The following is a 15,631-nucleotide window of genomic DNA, read 5'->3' as shown; positions in this document are numbered from 1 at the left end:
CACCAAAAACTGTTCAACAAGAGTTTAGCCGGCCCCATTTCACAAACGGACAGCAAAAAACGTGTGTGCGGAGAAAGTACTCCGGGTTCACAATTGCAATCGGGGCTGAAAGGTGAAGTGGTCTCGAAGATGGATGAAGAGAATACGGTGAGCGCAGGTCTCCAGCTTTCTGAGCCCACGTGATCCCGTTCCGTCTTCCTCTCTCATTATCCGTCGTGTTCCGCATTCCTCTCTTACATCCCTTTTCACTACTTCCCCTCCTATCCCCGGGACCCTCTTCCTCTTCCGTTCCCTCTAAGCCTTAGTCATCTTTTCTGTCCATTCTTCCTCTCTCCCCATACCCCACCAACACCAGTCCTTGCATTCTTCCTAACGCCCCCACCCCCCACCACAACTGGCCTAGCCTCTTCTTCCCCATACCCCAATCCACATTCTCTGGGAACCCTCACTACTGTCTTCCCCAAAACCTCCGAGCCCCAAAGATCCTTGGTCCTTCTCTACCATACACCCAAATTCCACAGATTCACCACCCTTTGGGTAAAGAAATTCCTCCTCATCTCTGTTCTAAAGGGACATCCTTATATTCTGAAGCTGTGCCCTCTGGTGCTAGATTCCCCTCACAACAGGAAATATCATCTCCATTACCACTCTATCCAGACCTTTCAATATATAATACCCTTTATACACCCAGCTATAATACCATAAGACCATGCTGAGACATCAGAGAATTTCTGCAGATGACATGATTCAGTGTTGTATCTAAAGTCCAAGGTTTCAGTGAGATCCCCCCTCCGTTCTTCTAGGCTCCAGTGAGTACATGACCAGAGCCATCAGACACTCCTCAAACCTTAATCTTTTCATTCCCTGGATCATTCTTGTGAACCTCCTCTGGACCCTCTCCAGTGGCAGCACATCCTTTCTTAGATAAGAGGCCCAGAATTGCTCACAAAGTTTCACAGATGTGGAGAAATTTCTTTAGCCGGAGGGTGGTGAATTTGTGGAATTTATTATCACAAGGAGCTGTGGAGGCCAGATTGTTGGGTGTATTTAAGGCAAAGCTTGATAGGTTCTTGACTGGACATGGGATCAAAGGTTACAGGGAGAAGACTGGGGAGTGGGGCTGAGGAGGGGAAGAAAGGATCAGCCTTAGTTGAATGGTGGAGCAGACTCAATGGGCCAAATGGCCTAATTCTGCTCCTATATCTTATGGTCTTCTTGAGCTTGTTGGCATCACCCGTGTTGATGCCATTGCCCCAGCACACCACACGTGTTTTCTGGTGACAACAGTCTGATAGAACATGTGAAGGAGAGGCCTCCATACACCAAAAGTCCTCAGTCTGCTCAGGAAGTGGAGGCGACTCTGGCCGTTCTTGTACACAGCCTTTGTGTTGGTGTTCCACTTTTCTGTCGTCTAGGAGCACCCCAAGGTACTTGTAGGTCCTCATCACATCCACGTCCTCACCATCAGTAGTAACAGGGAGCAGTACAGGCTTAGTCTTCCTAAAGTCCATCACCATCTCCTTTGTCTTACCAATGTTGACCTACAGATGATTCAACTTGCACCATTTGTCAAAGTCCTCCACCAGGGCCCTGTATTCATCTTCCCTTCGTCCCTTTATACACCCAACTATTGCTGAGTCAGAGAATTTCTGTAGATGATATGACTCAGTGTTACAATTAAAGTCCAATGTACAAGAGTAAACTGGAAGGAAGCCAATACAGACCCCTATGAGGCCACAGTGCTGCTCATACAGCTCTGAAGACGCACAAACTGTAGTCTGCCAGTCTGCCAGTCAGATAGTCCATTATCCAGGATACAATGGAAGTGCCAACCTGCATTGAGTGGAGCTTTCCCCACAGCAACAAGGGCTGTATAGCATTGAAGGCACTTGAGAAATCAAAAAGCATTGTCCTCACAGTGCTGCCCTGCTTATCCAAATGGGAGTAGGCTCTGTTCAGCAGGTAGATGACAGCATCATCATCTCCATTGTGCTCCTAGTAGGCAAACTGCAGGGGAAATCGAGGGTTAATCTGAGCAGGGGTCGGAGGTGAGCCAGGACTAGCCTCTCGAGGGTCTTCGTGATGTGTGAGGTCAAGGCCACTAGACAGCAGTCATCCAAGAATTTAAGACTTTTTTGGTTGGCCCTTCCTGGGACCACACATGCTGTTTTTCACACAGTTGGGACTCTTTCGAGGCTGAGACTCATATGGAAAATGTGCTGGAGAACTCCACGCAGCTGCTCAGCATTTAGAATAAATTACACATTAATTGCCAAGTACAAGATGTGCAATTGAGACATTTTCAGCATTATTTCTCTTTGTGATGTTGATAGTAGACCACCAACTTTTACCTTCATGTAATGTATCATGAGAATACTATTTCCTCGAGCTTACTTTTAAATCGCTCTGCTCAGGATATGAGTTTTTAAAAAGTTGATGTTTAGTATGTTTGTATATTTTTCAGAGAGATTTTAGACAGCCATGTCAACAATGTTCTGTGATTAACTGGGGAATCTCTGATGAAGGCAAGTTCTTTTGCAAGTCCTGCCATAGTGTTATTGAGGTGAGTACAATAAAAGAAAGATTAAATACTTAGTATTTTGAACAGATGCCTTCTGTTCATCAAGGAACAGAGCAAGATACTGATGGCAATAGCTTAATTACAGTATAATCATATGTACAATTATCTGGCAGTTTGCCAGGAATAAATAAATAATCAAAAATGTAATCTGCAAGATAATCTAGATTCAACCAAATGAAATAAATTTTGGAAGTTACTGATGAAGTATATCTACTGAGCAAATACAGAACACCATTAAACCTTTGTGTTGAATAAGTAGTATGAATAAAAGGGTGCATGCTTAGGTTAAATAAATGCAAATTACTTAATTTCACTCAAATACGAATATGCCAGTTAAAATGAGAATAGGAAGGAAAGAAATTAAAGTTTACATGAGATTTCAGATAACCAGTACCTTTATTTCTTTGTAAAGTTTAAGAAAAATGGTAACTGCCTATAGGAGCAGGAATTTCCTAAAACAATTCAAAGTAATATTGCTGTTCACACAATCAGTGCTATTGAATATTCTAAAAACATCAGTAAATTATGAAGTAAGGATGAATTGAATGCCTAAAGTAGAAAGTTAATGATATAGTGGACTCCAGTTAAGCGGGCTATCGGTTAATCGGGACAACTCTTAAAGAACAAAAGCTAATCAAGAAAATAGCTGGGATTACCTTTGTTTATTTAGGACACTATGCCATTTAATTGGGACAGGAGACTGTTGCTGAACAGTTTCTAACTAGCATCAGTCGCGTGCACTTGTGTGACCGTTAGACACTACACCGTACTTAGAACAAATATTTTTTAAAATAATGTCAGTTGCATGTGTTTGTGTTCAAAAAGCAGTGATTTTGTCACTGATAGTTGGTGAGAAATAAGTAGTAGGATGATTCAAGATGATTCAAGATGGTTTCAAGCATTCAGGCTTGGAGATGCCAGAAATGGCCAGGAGTGAAAATGGAAAGATTTCACTACTTCAACAAGTTGGGAACTATGAACAATTTGAAGGTATCGACAATCATCTTCAGTATTACAATGAAAATGAAAATTTGGAGGATGCAATCATTGAAAACATTGTTTGGAGGCAGTCCATTATCTGCGCTAGGTGCCTGTGCTGATTTTATTAATTTACAGTCAATCAAAAGAACACGGCAGCGTACACTCGACGAATTCCTTTGTTGATAACTATTAAGAGCTAATGCACAGCCTTATAGTACTGTAGAGGTATTGAGAGTCTTCTAAATTGTTCTGTATTTCATTTTAATGCATAATTTGTTACTCAGTTAAATGGCACTTTTTACTTTTTTGCTTTATACTGAGGAATTCCAGTAAACTAGAGAGGCTAAAATTAGTTCTTAAATTAGTGAAGGTAAGAGATGAGAGCAAAATAAATCCCAAGGGTGATTAATTTTCCAACAGTAGACTGATGGATAACTAGAATTGTAAGTGATAATAAAATGAAGGGTGACATAAGGAAAATATTTTTCATGTATTAAATTTTGTCTTTGAATGTGTTTTTGAAAGGTTGATGAAAGCAGGTTTAAATGGTATTTATTTTTTCTTATCATGATAATGTTTTTATAATTCTATTGTAGTTATTGAGGCAATTCTTCTTGTCATTGATAAGGACAACTGTTTAATTTAGGGAAGCTATAGATTTATTACCTAGCATCAGTAAATGTTTACTTACTATAAGGACAGCTATAGGACTGCTTGTACTATTATAATTCAAAGCAGCCAGAATTTGATTGAAGGGAGAAGATACCAAAAAATCTCCTGAGACTTCTACAGATAAAATTTTGCATACTTTATAATATATAAATAAAATACCATGAGAAGCCATAAGAATTTACAATGAAAGCAATGAGTTGTTTAGACTGCAAATAAAATTATTTGAAATATGTAATGTTATTTCAGACAGGAGGATTTTTTTTAGCTAACTTTATGATTATGTTTGAATATCAATCTGTATATAGTTCAACTATTTGTTACCTTTCTGAGAATTACTGTGATCTGGATAAATATTTCTGTTACTAGTTGATATTTTTTCACCCTCATTCTTCAAACTTATCCTGTTAGTGAAAAATTTCAGGAGGAATTTGAAAGCAATGATTTTTGAGAGCAAGTGTTTTTCTTCTGACTAATTTTATATGTTAGATTTTATGAACAATGTGTTTATTCTTAAAGTTTTTGATTGTGAATGATTTCCATTTCTTCTTGCTTAGTCATGATAGTGAAGGCATCAATTCCAATAATCTTAATTTTTGTCAAGATTGTAAAACACTGTTTTCTCAAGGGAACTACTGGAAGAAGATCATATGTTTCTTTTTCAATTTTTCTCTTTGGGAATAGATTTATGAATTTGGGAGCTAAATCTTACTGATATCTTTATGTGCTTGCTACCTTGTATGTTCTATTTGCTCTTTGTGCTGTGTATGACTGTTGGTACTTGGCTGTGAAGTACTATTGTGTCATTTGACTGTATTCGTGAGTATTCATGTACTACTGAATGACAATTAAACTGGAATTGAATAGAATGGTATCAGTTTCCGTATTGTTCATTCAAATATTAAATGATTTCAACTATGTTGTGAAACATATTTAAGTTAAAGTATTTTTCCTTGTTCTTGCAGAAAACAGCAGATATTGCCTCTGAGTTATTTATGCAAAATGCAAGAGTGAATACTATTTCCAGGGGACTAAGGAAAAGAAAAAAACTAGGTGAGTGTAGATTCTGTGTCTTGCAGTCTTATAATTTGAGTTCTTTTGTTTGTCAGCTTGCATTTGGATTTCTGCTGGATCATAATGTTTTGGGAATGTTTTCTGCACAGATTTAAAAGTGCATCTTTAAGGCAAGGCATTTAGAATGTTTCAGGTTATGCATTTACAGTACATCATTTTATCTAGGGCTGGATTGCTTCATGTCAAATTAGCATGGAGAAGTTAAAAATACTTCATTTGTAAATTTTCACTCTTTTATAATTCCTGAGTCAGGGGTGAGCCATTGCTAGATAGCAAAGCCTATCTGAGGGCACAGCCAGCCTTTTTGCTTATAGACAGATTTTATTTTACCTGGACCTTGCTAATGAGTGAAAGCTTGGGTGGCTCACTGATCAGTCAATCTTGCTCATCATATACTTGTTGAATTTGTTTACAAAGGTAGCATGATAGATAATATTACAGAGATTTCCAACTTCACAGCAATGACAATCAGAGCTGAACACATGACAGTGTGAAGGCTGGGGAGACTTTGCTTCTCTAGAGTCATTCCATCAAATTAATTCTCTTATTGAGCAATTAGATTTAACCTTCATCCTTGCAATTTAAATTCGTACATCTTCTATAACAGAATAATGAGCTATCAGTTACTGTATGCTCTGCTGAAAGTTAACAGCTTCTGATTGTATTCTCCTGTGTCCTGCTTATTCGTTCTACCTATCTATTACATTTCTGGCTATGAAGGACTGTACACTTATTTGTCCCAGCCACACAAAAAAAAACTGTTGGGAATATAGTTGGTCCCCTGGTCTAATAGAAATTAAAACGACCTCGTGAAGTATTTGGTAAAGTACATTGCTTCGGGGTTAATCACCATTCGTTTGCTTACTAGAATTGATAAGAGCCTGTGTGCTTTCCTAGCAGACGAATAAATAATACTTCACGTGATGGATTGGAAATCATGAATATTGTTTGACAAAATTGGGCGAAAAAAAGAAAATTAACACATCAGATTCCATTTTGATAAGTAATGTGTATGATGTTAAAGAAAAGAGATATAATATTTTGCCAACTTTTCAAATAATGGTGAACCTGAATTTGAAGTAAAGTTGTAGGAATGTCATATGACTCAATTGATCAAGGATAGACTCAACCTCACTTGTATCTTTATTCAAACCCTTTGATGTTTGAAAAGAAAAATCAAAGATGATTTTCCAAGTCGAGTAAAGTTATTACAATAAAGCCAAAAGCAGAAAAATCTGAAAGAACTCTGCAGATAGAGAAGAGAGAAATTTTCAGTGGAGTAAGCGTAGGATCCTTCATCATAATGGGGAAAAATGTGGTATGTTTAAAATTGCAGAGATGGTAGGAGTGAAAAAATGAGTGTGTTTTGGTCATTTTCCAACCAAAGTTGTTAAGTCAAATTTTACTCCTTAAAAAAGGCAGAAGCAATAAGAAACAAATTGAAACACAAAAGAATACATATCTGTGAGAGAGAGAAAGGCCACAATCTGAAATGGCAATATTCGCTGGTGCTGCTTGACCTGCTGAGTGTTTCCAGCATTTTCTGGTTCTGTTTTGAACTTCCAGCATTTGCAGTTTCTTTCTCCAATATTCAAGTGCAGTAAATCTACAATAACGTGACTTGGATAGAATCCATAAGTTACGAATTCAGAAGTTTCGAATAGAGTCAAAGAGAAGTACAGCACATAAACAGATCCTTTGGCCCATCTAGTCTGTACCAAAAACCATTTTGATGTTGCTAGACCACCGGATTTTCAGATACTATTCCTAATATCCAAATAAAATAGTGATTTAAAAAAAAAATAACTTGCACTGTTATTTCTCAGTAATAAATTTCTCAGTAGACAGAGTTGAAAAGGAGCACTGGAACCAGGGGCCCCAGTCAGTTGAAAGGGGTTTAGAATATTATCTCATGAGCCAGATGTCCAACCATCTGGATAATCGGAGAGCAGATTATCAGAGTTTTGCCACAGTTGGCTTCATTGGCATTCATAGACATTCATAGGAGGTACAAAACACATCTTTTTGTCTCTGGTATTAGTGCTTTTTATATGCAATCTGTTACAAATACACTTTATTTCAAAGCAAATAAATGGTTAGAGTCACAGAGAACTTCATCACAGAATCAGGCCCTTCAGCCCATCTAGTCCATACCAAAACCATTTAAACTGCCCACTCCCATCAACCTGCACTGGGACCATAGCCCTCCATATCCCTACTATTCATTGACCTATCCAAATTGCTCTTAAACGTTGAAATTGAATTCACATGCACCACTTTGCTAGCAGCTCAGTTCACACGCTCACGACCCTCTGAATGAAGAAGTTTCCCCTCATGTTTCCTTGTAAATTTTCTTTGCATGCTTTCAACCGTATTTACATCTTTACTGTAGCTAGGGTAACCAAACCTGCACACAATACTCCAAATCAGGCCTCACCAACATCGTATACAACTTCAACATAACATCCCATCTTCTGTACTCAATAAATTGATTTCTGAAGGCCAGTGTACCAAAAGCTTTCTTTATGACCCTATCTACCTGTGATGCCACTTTCAACTAATTATGGACCTGTGTTCCCAGATCCCTTTGTTCAACCAGGCTCCTCAGTGCCCTACCGTTTACAGTTTAAGACCTACTATAGTTGGTCCACCAAAGTTCAGAACCTCACACTTGTCTGCATTAAATTCCATCTGCTGTTTTTCAGTCCACATTTCCACCTGATGCAGATCCCTGTGCAAGCCATGATAGGCTTCCTCACTACACCCCCAATCATGATGACATTTGCGAATTTGCTGATCCAGTTAACTACATTATCATCCAGATCATTGATATAGATGACAAACAACAACGGATCCAGCACCGATTCCTACGGCACCCTACTAGTCACAGGCCTCCAGTCAGAGAGGCAATGTTCTCCCTCTCTCTGGCTTCATGTGACATGGAGAACAATCCTAGGATCACAACCCTGGAGGTTCTGTCCTTTAACTTACTACCGAATTCTTTGAACTCCCTATACAGAACTCTGTCACTCAAACTACCCATAACATTGGTACCGACATGGACCACGACCTCTGGCTGTTAACTCTCCCATTTAAGAATGCTGAGGACTCGATCTGAGATATCCCAGACCCTGGAATCCAGGAGGCAACATACCATCTGGGAATCTACAGAACTTCCTATCTGTTCTCCTAACTAATGAATCTCCTATCGCCACCACAAGCCTCTTCTACCCCCTTCCCTTCTGGGTCACAGAGCCAGACTCAATGCCAGAGACCAAACCACTGACTGTCCTCTGTTTGGTCAACCCCACCACTAGGTTGTCGACCCCAGGTTGGGAACCCCTGGAAGGAAGCAAATTGATAAAGACACTCATGATGTAGCGTTAGTAAAATAATTGTGGCATAATTCCAGATTGTTAATCAGCCTGTTCAGCTCTGCTTTTGTTTTTTCTGGAAAGCAGTATTTTTGATGGTGATAATACTTCTTGGAGCTTATTAGTGTTGTTAGATTAACTGGGCAAGTTACTGTAGTGTATATTGTAGATGGGATCCACTGCAGTGACTGTGCTAGAGGGACCTAGATGGGGTACCAACCAAGCAGGCTGCTTAGTCCTGAAGGGGATCAGGCAACTTGAGAGTTGTGGAAGCTGTATTCATCTAGGCAAGGGGAGGATATTTCATCATACAGGCTTTGGGGTGTCAGAGGGTAAGTCACTCAGCTTTTGACCTGCTTTTCTAGCCACAGTATTTATGTGGCTGATCCAGTTGAGTTTTTCATCAATTGTGACCTCCACAGATGGTCAGTAATGCCTTTGAATCTAAAGGATAAGTGAAATGTGAATTATATTGCTCCAAATTGCATCGTGCAAATAACTGCAAAATTATCTTTAATAGCTGTAGTATATACAAGCGGAAAATTTGTAATTTAATAATTTTGGCATGATAAAGAGAAAAACCTTTTTCAACTTGCACGAATAGAATTACATAGAATGTTGTAGCTAGTCACATAAAAGTACTTATTGATCTCCAATGAATAATAATGAATAGATAATTAGTTTACAGATCTAAACTTACAATGTACTAATCTGTGTTCCACGTTGTATTACAGATCAAGGCTGTGAATGGTATGTTTGTGAAGGCTTTCAGTATATTTTGACTCAGCAAGCTAAGGCCTTGATAGCTTTGGGGGCTTCTCCATTGATCAAAGTAAGTATGGTATTTAAAATCAGAGAACTATAAGGATTTAGATGTTAAACTGAGGCTTAACAGCTGAAATCAACGCACTGTTTCTAATAGTAATTGCTTCCATATAATCGAAATGTATTATCATGTATTAAAATCAAACATGAAAAAGTAGCATATGTGGACTTATTTTTGAGTGGGCAAATAGTGACATCAAAGAGAGTGACAAGAATAATAGTGTTCAATTTGCTTTAGATTGTTTCTATGTTGTATCTATCAGGCTGCAGTTAAGCTGCAGTTAAATCCACTGTGTGGTGTAATATAGTAGAACTGTGGACCCAATAAAGGGCTATTTTGTTGCAAATGAAGTTTAGATTTTAAAGAAGTATATTTTTTTTCTGCATAATATATCATGGAAAGATTGCTGCATTAACTTGTGTATGGATCATAATATATTAAAATGTCATGCTTTTTAAAGACAAAATGCATTGTTTGTCCAGAGGACCTGCACAAAATAAGCATTTATTCAGTAATTATTGTAACAATGATTTTTGGGAGCCTTATTTTTATGATTTATATCCAGACTTTCTGGCTAATTATTGCATACTAATTCAATGCTTATGATATTATAGCACAGCAAGATTTGTTCCCATTAAGTGCTGTTCATGTAATTCATTTTCCTTTTGTGAAGTTCAGTATACTTTGATTCCTTATTATTTTCCCTAGAATGTCAGGGTTATTATCTGTTTCTTGTCTTTACAATCATTCAATAAATTCGCTATTTTCTTAGGTTAGCTCATTAGGCTATCATTTCCAATGGCAGTAATTTTCCTCCAATATTATTGTACAAACACTCTTAATCTTGATGAGAAAATCTGCAGATGCTGGAAATCCAAGCAACACACAGTGAATGCTGGAGGAACTCAGCAGACCAGGCAGCACCTATGGATAAGAGTAAACAGTCCACATTTTGTGCCGAGACCCTTCATCAGGACTGGAAAAAAAGATGAGAAGTTAGACTAAAAACGTGAGAGGAGGGGAAGAAGGTGATGTTCAAACTGGGAGAGGATGAAGGGTGAAGTAAAGGGCTAGGAAGCTAATAGGTGAAAGAGACAGCAACATAGAGACATAGAAAACCTACAGCACAACACAGGCCCTTTGGCTCACAATACTGTGCCGAACACGTACTTACTTCATAAATTATTTAGGGTTACCTTAGTCCTCTATTTTTCTAAGTTCCATGTAGGAGCTTCTTAAAAGACCCTATTGTATCCGCCTCCACCACAGTCGCTGGCAGCCCATTCCATGCACTCACCACACTCTGCATAAAAAAAAACTTACCCCTGACATCTCCTCTGTACCTACTTCCAAGCACCATTTCAGCCCTAGGAAAAAGCCTCTGACTATCCACGCGATCAATGCCTCTCATCATCTTATACACCTCTATCAGGTCGCCTCTCATCCTCCGTCACTCCAAGGAGAAAAGGCAAAGTTCACTCAACCTATTCTCATAAGACATGCTCCCCAGTCCAGGCAACATCCTTATAAATCTCCTCTGCACCCTTTCTATAGTTTCCACATCCTTCTTGTAGTGAGGTGACCAGAACTGAGCACAGTACTCCAAGTGGGGTCTGACCAGGGTTCTATACAGCTGTAACATTACCTCTTGGCTCTTGAACTTAATCCCACATTTGATGAAGGCCAATACATTGTATGGCGCCGTAATCACACAGTCAACCTGCGCAGCAGCTTTGAGTGTCCTGTGGACACGGACCCCAAGAGCCCTCTGATCCTCCACACTGCCAACAGTACCATTAATACTATATTCTGCCATCATATTTAACCTACCAAAATGAATCTTTTACTAGCTCTTCTTTCAGTTAGTCCTGACGAAGGGTCTCGGCCCGAAACGTCGACTGTACCTCTTCCTAGAGATGCTGCCTGGCCTGCTGCGTTCACTAGCAACTTTGATGTGTTTTGCTTGAATTTCCAGCATCTGCAGATTTCCTCGTGTTTGCACCACACACTTGTCTGGGTTGAACTCCAGCTGCCACTTTTCAGGCCAGTTTTGCATCCTATCGATGTCCCGCTGTAACCTCTGACAGACCTCCACACTATCCAGAACGCCCCCAACCTTTGTATCATCATCAAATTTACTCACTCGTCCCTCCACTTCCTCTTCCAAGTCATTTATAAAAATCATGAAGAGAAGGGGTCCCGGAACAGATCCCTGAGGCACACCACTTGTCACCAACCTCCATGCAGAATAGGACCCGTCTACAACCACTCTTTGCCTTCTGTGGGCAAGCCAGTTCTGAATCCAGAAAGCAAGGTCCCCTTGCATCCCATGCCTCCTTACTTTCTCAATAAGCCTTGCATGGGGTACCTTATCAAATGCCTTGCTGAAATCTACTGCTCTACTTTTGTCAACGTGTTTAATCACATTCTCAAAAAATTCAGTCAGGCTCATAAGGCACGACCTGCCTTTCACAAAGCCATGCTGACTATTCCTAATCATATTATGCCTCTCCAAATGTTCATAAGTCCTGTCTCTCAGGATCTTCTCCATCAACTTACCAACCACTGAAGTAAGATTCACTGGTCTATAATTTCCTGGACTATCTCTACTCCCTTTCTTGAACAAAGGAACAACATCTGCAACCCTCCAATCCTCTGGAATCTCCCCCGTCCCCACTGATGATGCAAAGATCATTGCCAGAGGCTCAGCAATCTCCTCCCTCGCCTCCCAGAGTAGCCTAGGGTATACAGTATTTCATCTGGTCCTGGTGACTTATCCAATTTGATGCTTTCTAAAAGCTCCAGCACATCCTCTTTCTTAATGTCTATATGCTCAAGCTTTTCAGTCCGCTGTAAATCATCCCTACAATCACCAAGGTCCTTTTGCATAGTAAATACTGAAGTATTAATTATGTCCGCTATCTCCTCGGGTTCCATACACACCTTTCCACTGTCACACTTGATTGGTCCTATTCTCTCACGTCGTATCCTCTTGCTCCTCACATACTTTTAGAATGCCTTAGGGTCTTCCTTAATCCTGCTCACCAAGGCCTTCTCATGGCCTCTTCTGGCTCTCCTAATTTCATTCTTAAGCTCTTTCCTGCTAGCCTTATAATTTTCTGGATCTCTGTCATTACCTAGTTTTTTCAACCTTTCATAAGCTTTTCTTTTCTACTTGATTAGATTTTAAACAGCCTTTGTACACCACAGTTCCTGTACCCTACCATATTTTTCCTGTCTCATTGGAACGTACCTATGCAGAACACCACTCAAATATCCCCTGAGCATTTGCCACATTTCTGCCGTATATTTCCCTAAGGACATCCGTTCCCAATTTATGCTTCCAAGTTCCCCTTACTCCAATTAAACGCTTTCCTAACTTGTTTGTTCCTATCCCTCTCCAGTGCTATGGTAAAGGAGATAGAATTGTGATCACTATATCCAAAACGCTCTCCCACTGAGAAACCTGACACCTGACCAGGTTCATTTCCCAATATCAGATCAAGTATAGCCTCTCCGCTTGTAGGCTTGTCTACATATTGTGTCAAGAAACCTTCCTGAACACACCTAACAAACTCCACCCCATCTAAACCCCTTTCTGTAGGGAGATGCCAATCAATATTTGGGAAATTAAAATCTCCCACCATGACAAACCTGTTATTATTGCATCTTTCCAGAATCTGTCTCCCTATCTGCCCCTTGATGTCCCTGTTACTATTGGATGGTGTATAAAAAAACACCCAGTAGAGTTATTGGCCCCTTGCTGTTCCTAACTTCCGCCCACAGAGACTCAGTAGACAATCCCTCCATGACTTCCTCCTTTTCTGCAGCCGTGACACTATCTCTGATCAGCAGTGCCATGCCCCCACCTCTTTTGCCTCCCTCCCTGTCCTTTCTGAAACATCTAAAGCCTGGCACTCCAAGTAACTATTCCTGCCCCTGAGCCATCCAAGTCTCTGTAATGGCCACAACATCATAGTTCCAAGTTCTGATCCATGTTCTGAGCTTGTTCACTTTGTTCATGATGCTTCTTGCATTAAAATAGACACAACTCAAACCATCAGTCTGAGCGTATCCCTTCTCTATCACCTGACTATCCTCCCTCTCACACTGTCTACAAGCCTTTTCAATTTGTGAGCCAACCGCCCTTTCCTCTGTCTCTTCAGTTTGGTTCCAACCCCCCAGCAATCCTAGTTTAAACGCTCCCCAAAAGACTTAGCAAACCTCCCCACCAGGATATTGGTCCCCCTTGGATTCAAGTGCAACTTGTCCTTTTTGTACAGGTCATTCCAATGATCCAGAAATCTGAATCCCAGCCCCCTTCTCCAATCCCTCAGCCACGCATTCATCTTCCACCTCACTCTGTTCCTATACTCATTGTCACGTGGAACAGGCAATAATCCCAAGATTCAAGCAACACACATAAAAGTTGCTGGTGAACGCAGCAGGCCAGGCAGCATCTCTAGGAAGAGGTGCAGTCGACGTTTCAGGCCGAGACCCTTCGTCACGAAGGGTCTCGGCCTGAAACGTCGACTGCACCTCTTCCTAGAGATGCTGCCTGGCCTGCTGCGTTCACCAGCAACTTTTATGTGTGTTGCTTGAATTTCCAGCATCTGCAGAATTCCTGTTGTTTGCGTTTAAAATCCCAAGATTACTACCTTTGAGGTTCTGCTTCTCAACTTCCTTCCTAACTCCCTGTAGTCTGTTTTCAGGACCTCCTCTCTTTTCCTACCTAAGTCGTTGGTATGAATATGTACCACGACCTCTGGCTGTTCACCTTCCCACTTCAGGATATCGTGGACGTGATCAGAAACATCCTGATCCTGGCACCTGGGAGGCAAACGACCATCATGTTTCTTTCCTGCGTAAACAGAATTGCGTTGATCAAACCGCCAAAGAAAAATGATCACCTTTTATACTCAAAAGATGCGAAGTTAGAGTAAAAACATTGGGGGAGGGGAGGAAGGTGATGTTCAAACTGGGAGAGGGGGACGGGTGTAGTAAAGGGCTGGGAGCTGATAGGTGAAAGAGATAAAGGGCTGAAGAAGGGGGAATCTGATAGGAGAGGGTCAAAGACCATGGAAGAAAGGGAAGGGGAAATAGCACCAGAGGGAAGTGAAGTAATGGGCAGGTAAGGAGATGACGGGAGAGACGGAAATGAGAACGGGAATGGTGACTCTACACGATACAGATTGGGAGACTGCTTCGTTGGGCACCTGTGCACTGTCTGCCAGAAAAGTTGGGATATGCTGGTGGCCACTTCAATTCTACTTCCCATTCTCATTCCAACATGTTAGTTCATGGTCTCCTCTACTGCTGCGATGAGGACACACTCAGGTTGGAGAGGCAACACCTTTTATTCCATCTGGGTAGCCTCCAACCTGATGGTATGAACATCAATATCTCGAACTTCCGGTAATTGCCCCACCCCTTCATCATTCCCATTCCTGTTTCCCCCTTTCACTTCATCTCCCTCTGTTGATCCTCCTGATTCCCTTTCTTCCATGGTCTTCTACTGTCTCCTGTCAGATTCCCCTTTCTCCAGCCCTTTCTTTCTTTCACCTATCAGCTTTCCAGCCGTTTACTTCACTCTACCCCTCTCCTGGTTTCAACTATTACCTACCACCTTGTACTTCTTCCTCCCCTCCCCCCGACTTCATGCTCTAACATCTCTTCTTTTTTTCCAGTACTGATGAAGGCCTGAAACATTGTCTCTTAATCTTGATATTACTCACATTTTTTATATTCCTTTGTGTTTTGCTGCTCTTTATCTTTCTGATCTTTTGGGTTTAAATTATTCTTTACTCATTTGTCGGCCTTTTCCTTCAATTTCATGTCATTTCTTACTGTTTCTATTGTCCATGATGTTTCATGTGGTAAGTGGAGGTCTTTCACATTCAGGATGTATGTTCATTCTGTATTTAACCAAATAGTGAGTAACAGAGACAAAGTGCTGGATGAACGGAGCAGGTCAGGCAGCAGAAATGGAGGGAAATGAACAGTCAAGATTTTTGACTGAGATTCTTCATCAAGACCTGCAGTGTTTCAGCCCAAAATGTTGATTGTTCAATTCCCTCCAGAGGTGCTGCCTGAACCTGCTAACTCCCTTTAGCATTTTGTGTGTGT

At 40.6% G+C, this 15,631-nt stretch overlaps 1 protein-coding gene across 2 annotated transcripts in view; it reads left to right on the top strand.

Moving 5' to 3' along the window:
- The first annotated feature begins 46 nt into the window (after positions 1–46).
- taf1b (TATA box binding protein (Tbp)-associated factor, RNA polymerase I, B) overlaps positions 47–15,631 on the top strand; it is a 118,100-nt gene continuing 102,515 nt past the window's right edge. Inside the window, exons 1-4 of one of the 2 annotated variants that reach the window (XM_063037834.1) lie at positions 47–147; positions 2,465–2,563; positions 5,197–5,284; positions 9,414–9,511. In XM_063037834.1, coding sequence (XP_062893904.1) covers positions 130–147; positions 2,465–2,563; positions 5,197–5,284; positions 9,414–9,511 — 303 coding nt within the window. In that variant the 5' untranslated portion in view covers positions 47–129. Of the gene's footprint in view, positions 148–1,221; positions 1,428–2,464; positions 2,564–5,196; positions 5,285–9,413; positions 9,512–15,631 lie in introns of those variants that run through there. The other variant, XM_063037837.1, reaches the window with a different exon arrangement.

The sequence above is a fragment of the Mobula hypostoma genome, chromosome 2 (genome assembly GCF_963921235.1).
Source record: "Mobula hypostoma chromosome 2, sMobHyp1.1, whole genome shotgun sequence".
NCBI lineage: Eukaryota > Metazoa > Chordata > Chondrichthyes > Myliobatiformes > Myliobatidae > Mobula > Mobula hypostoma.
This window is presented reverse-complemented; position numbering and strand designations above follow the sequence as displayed.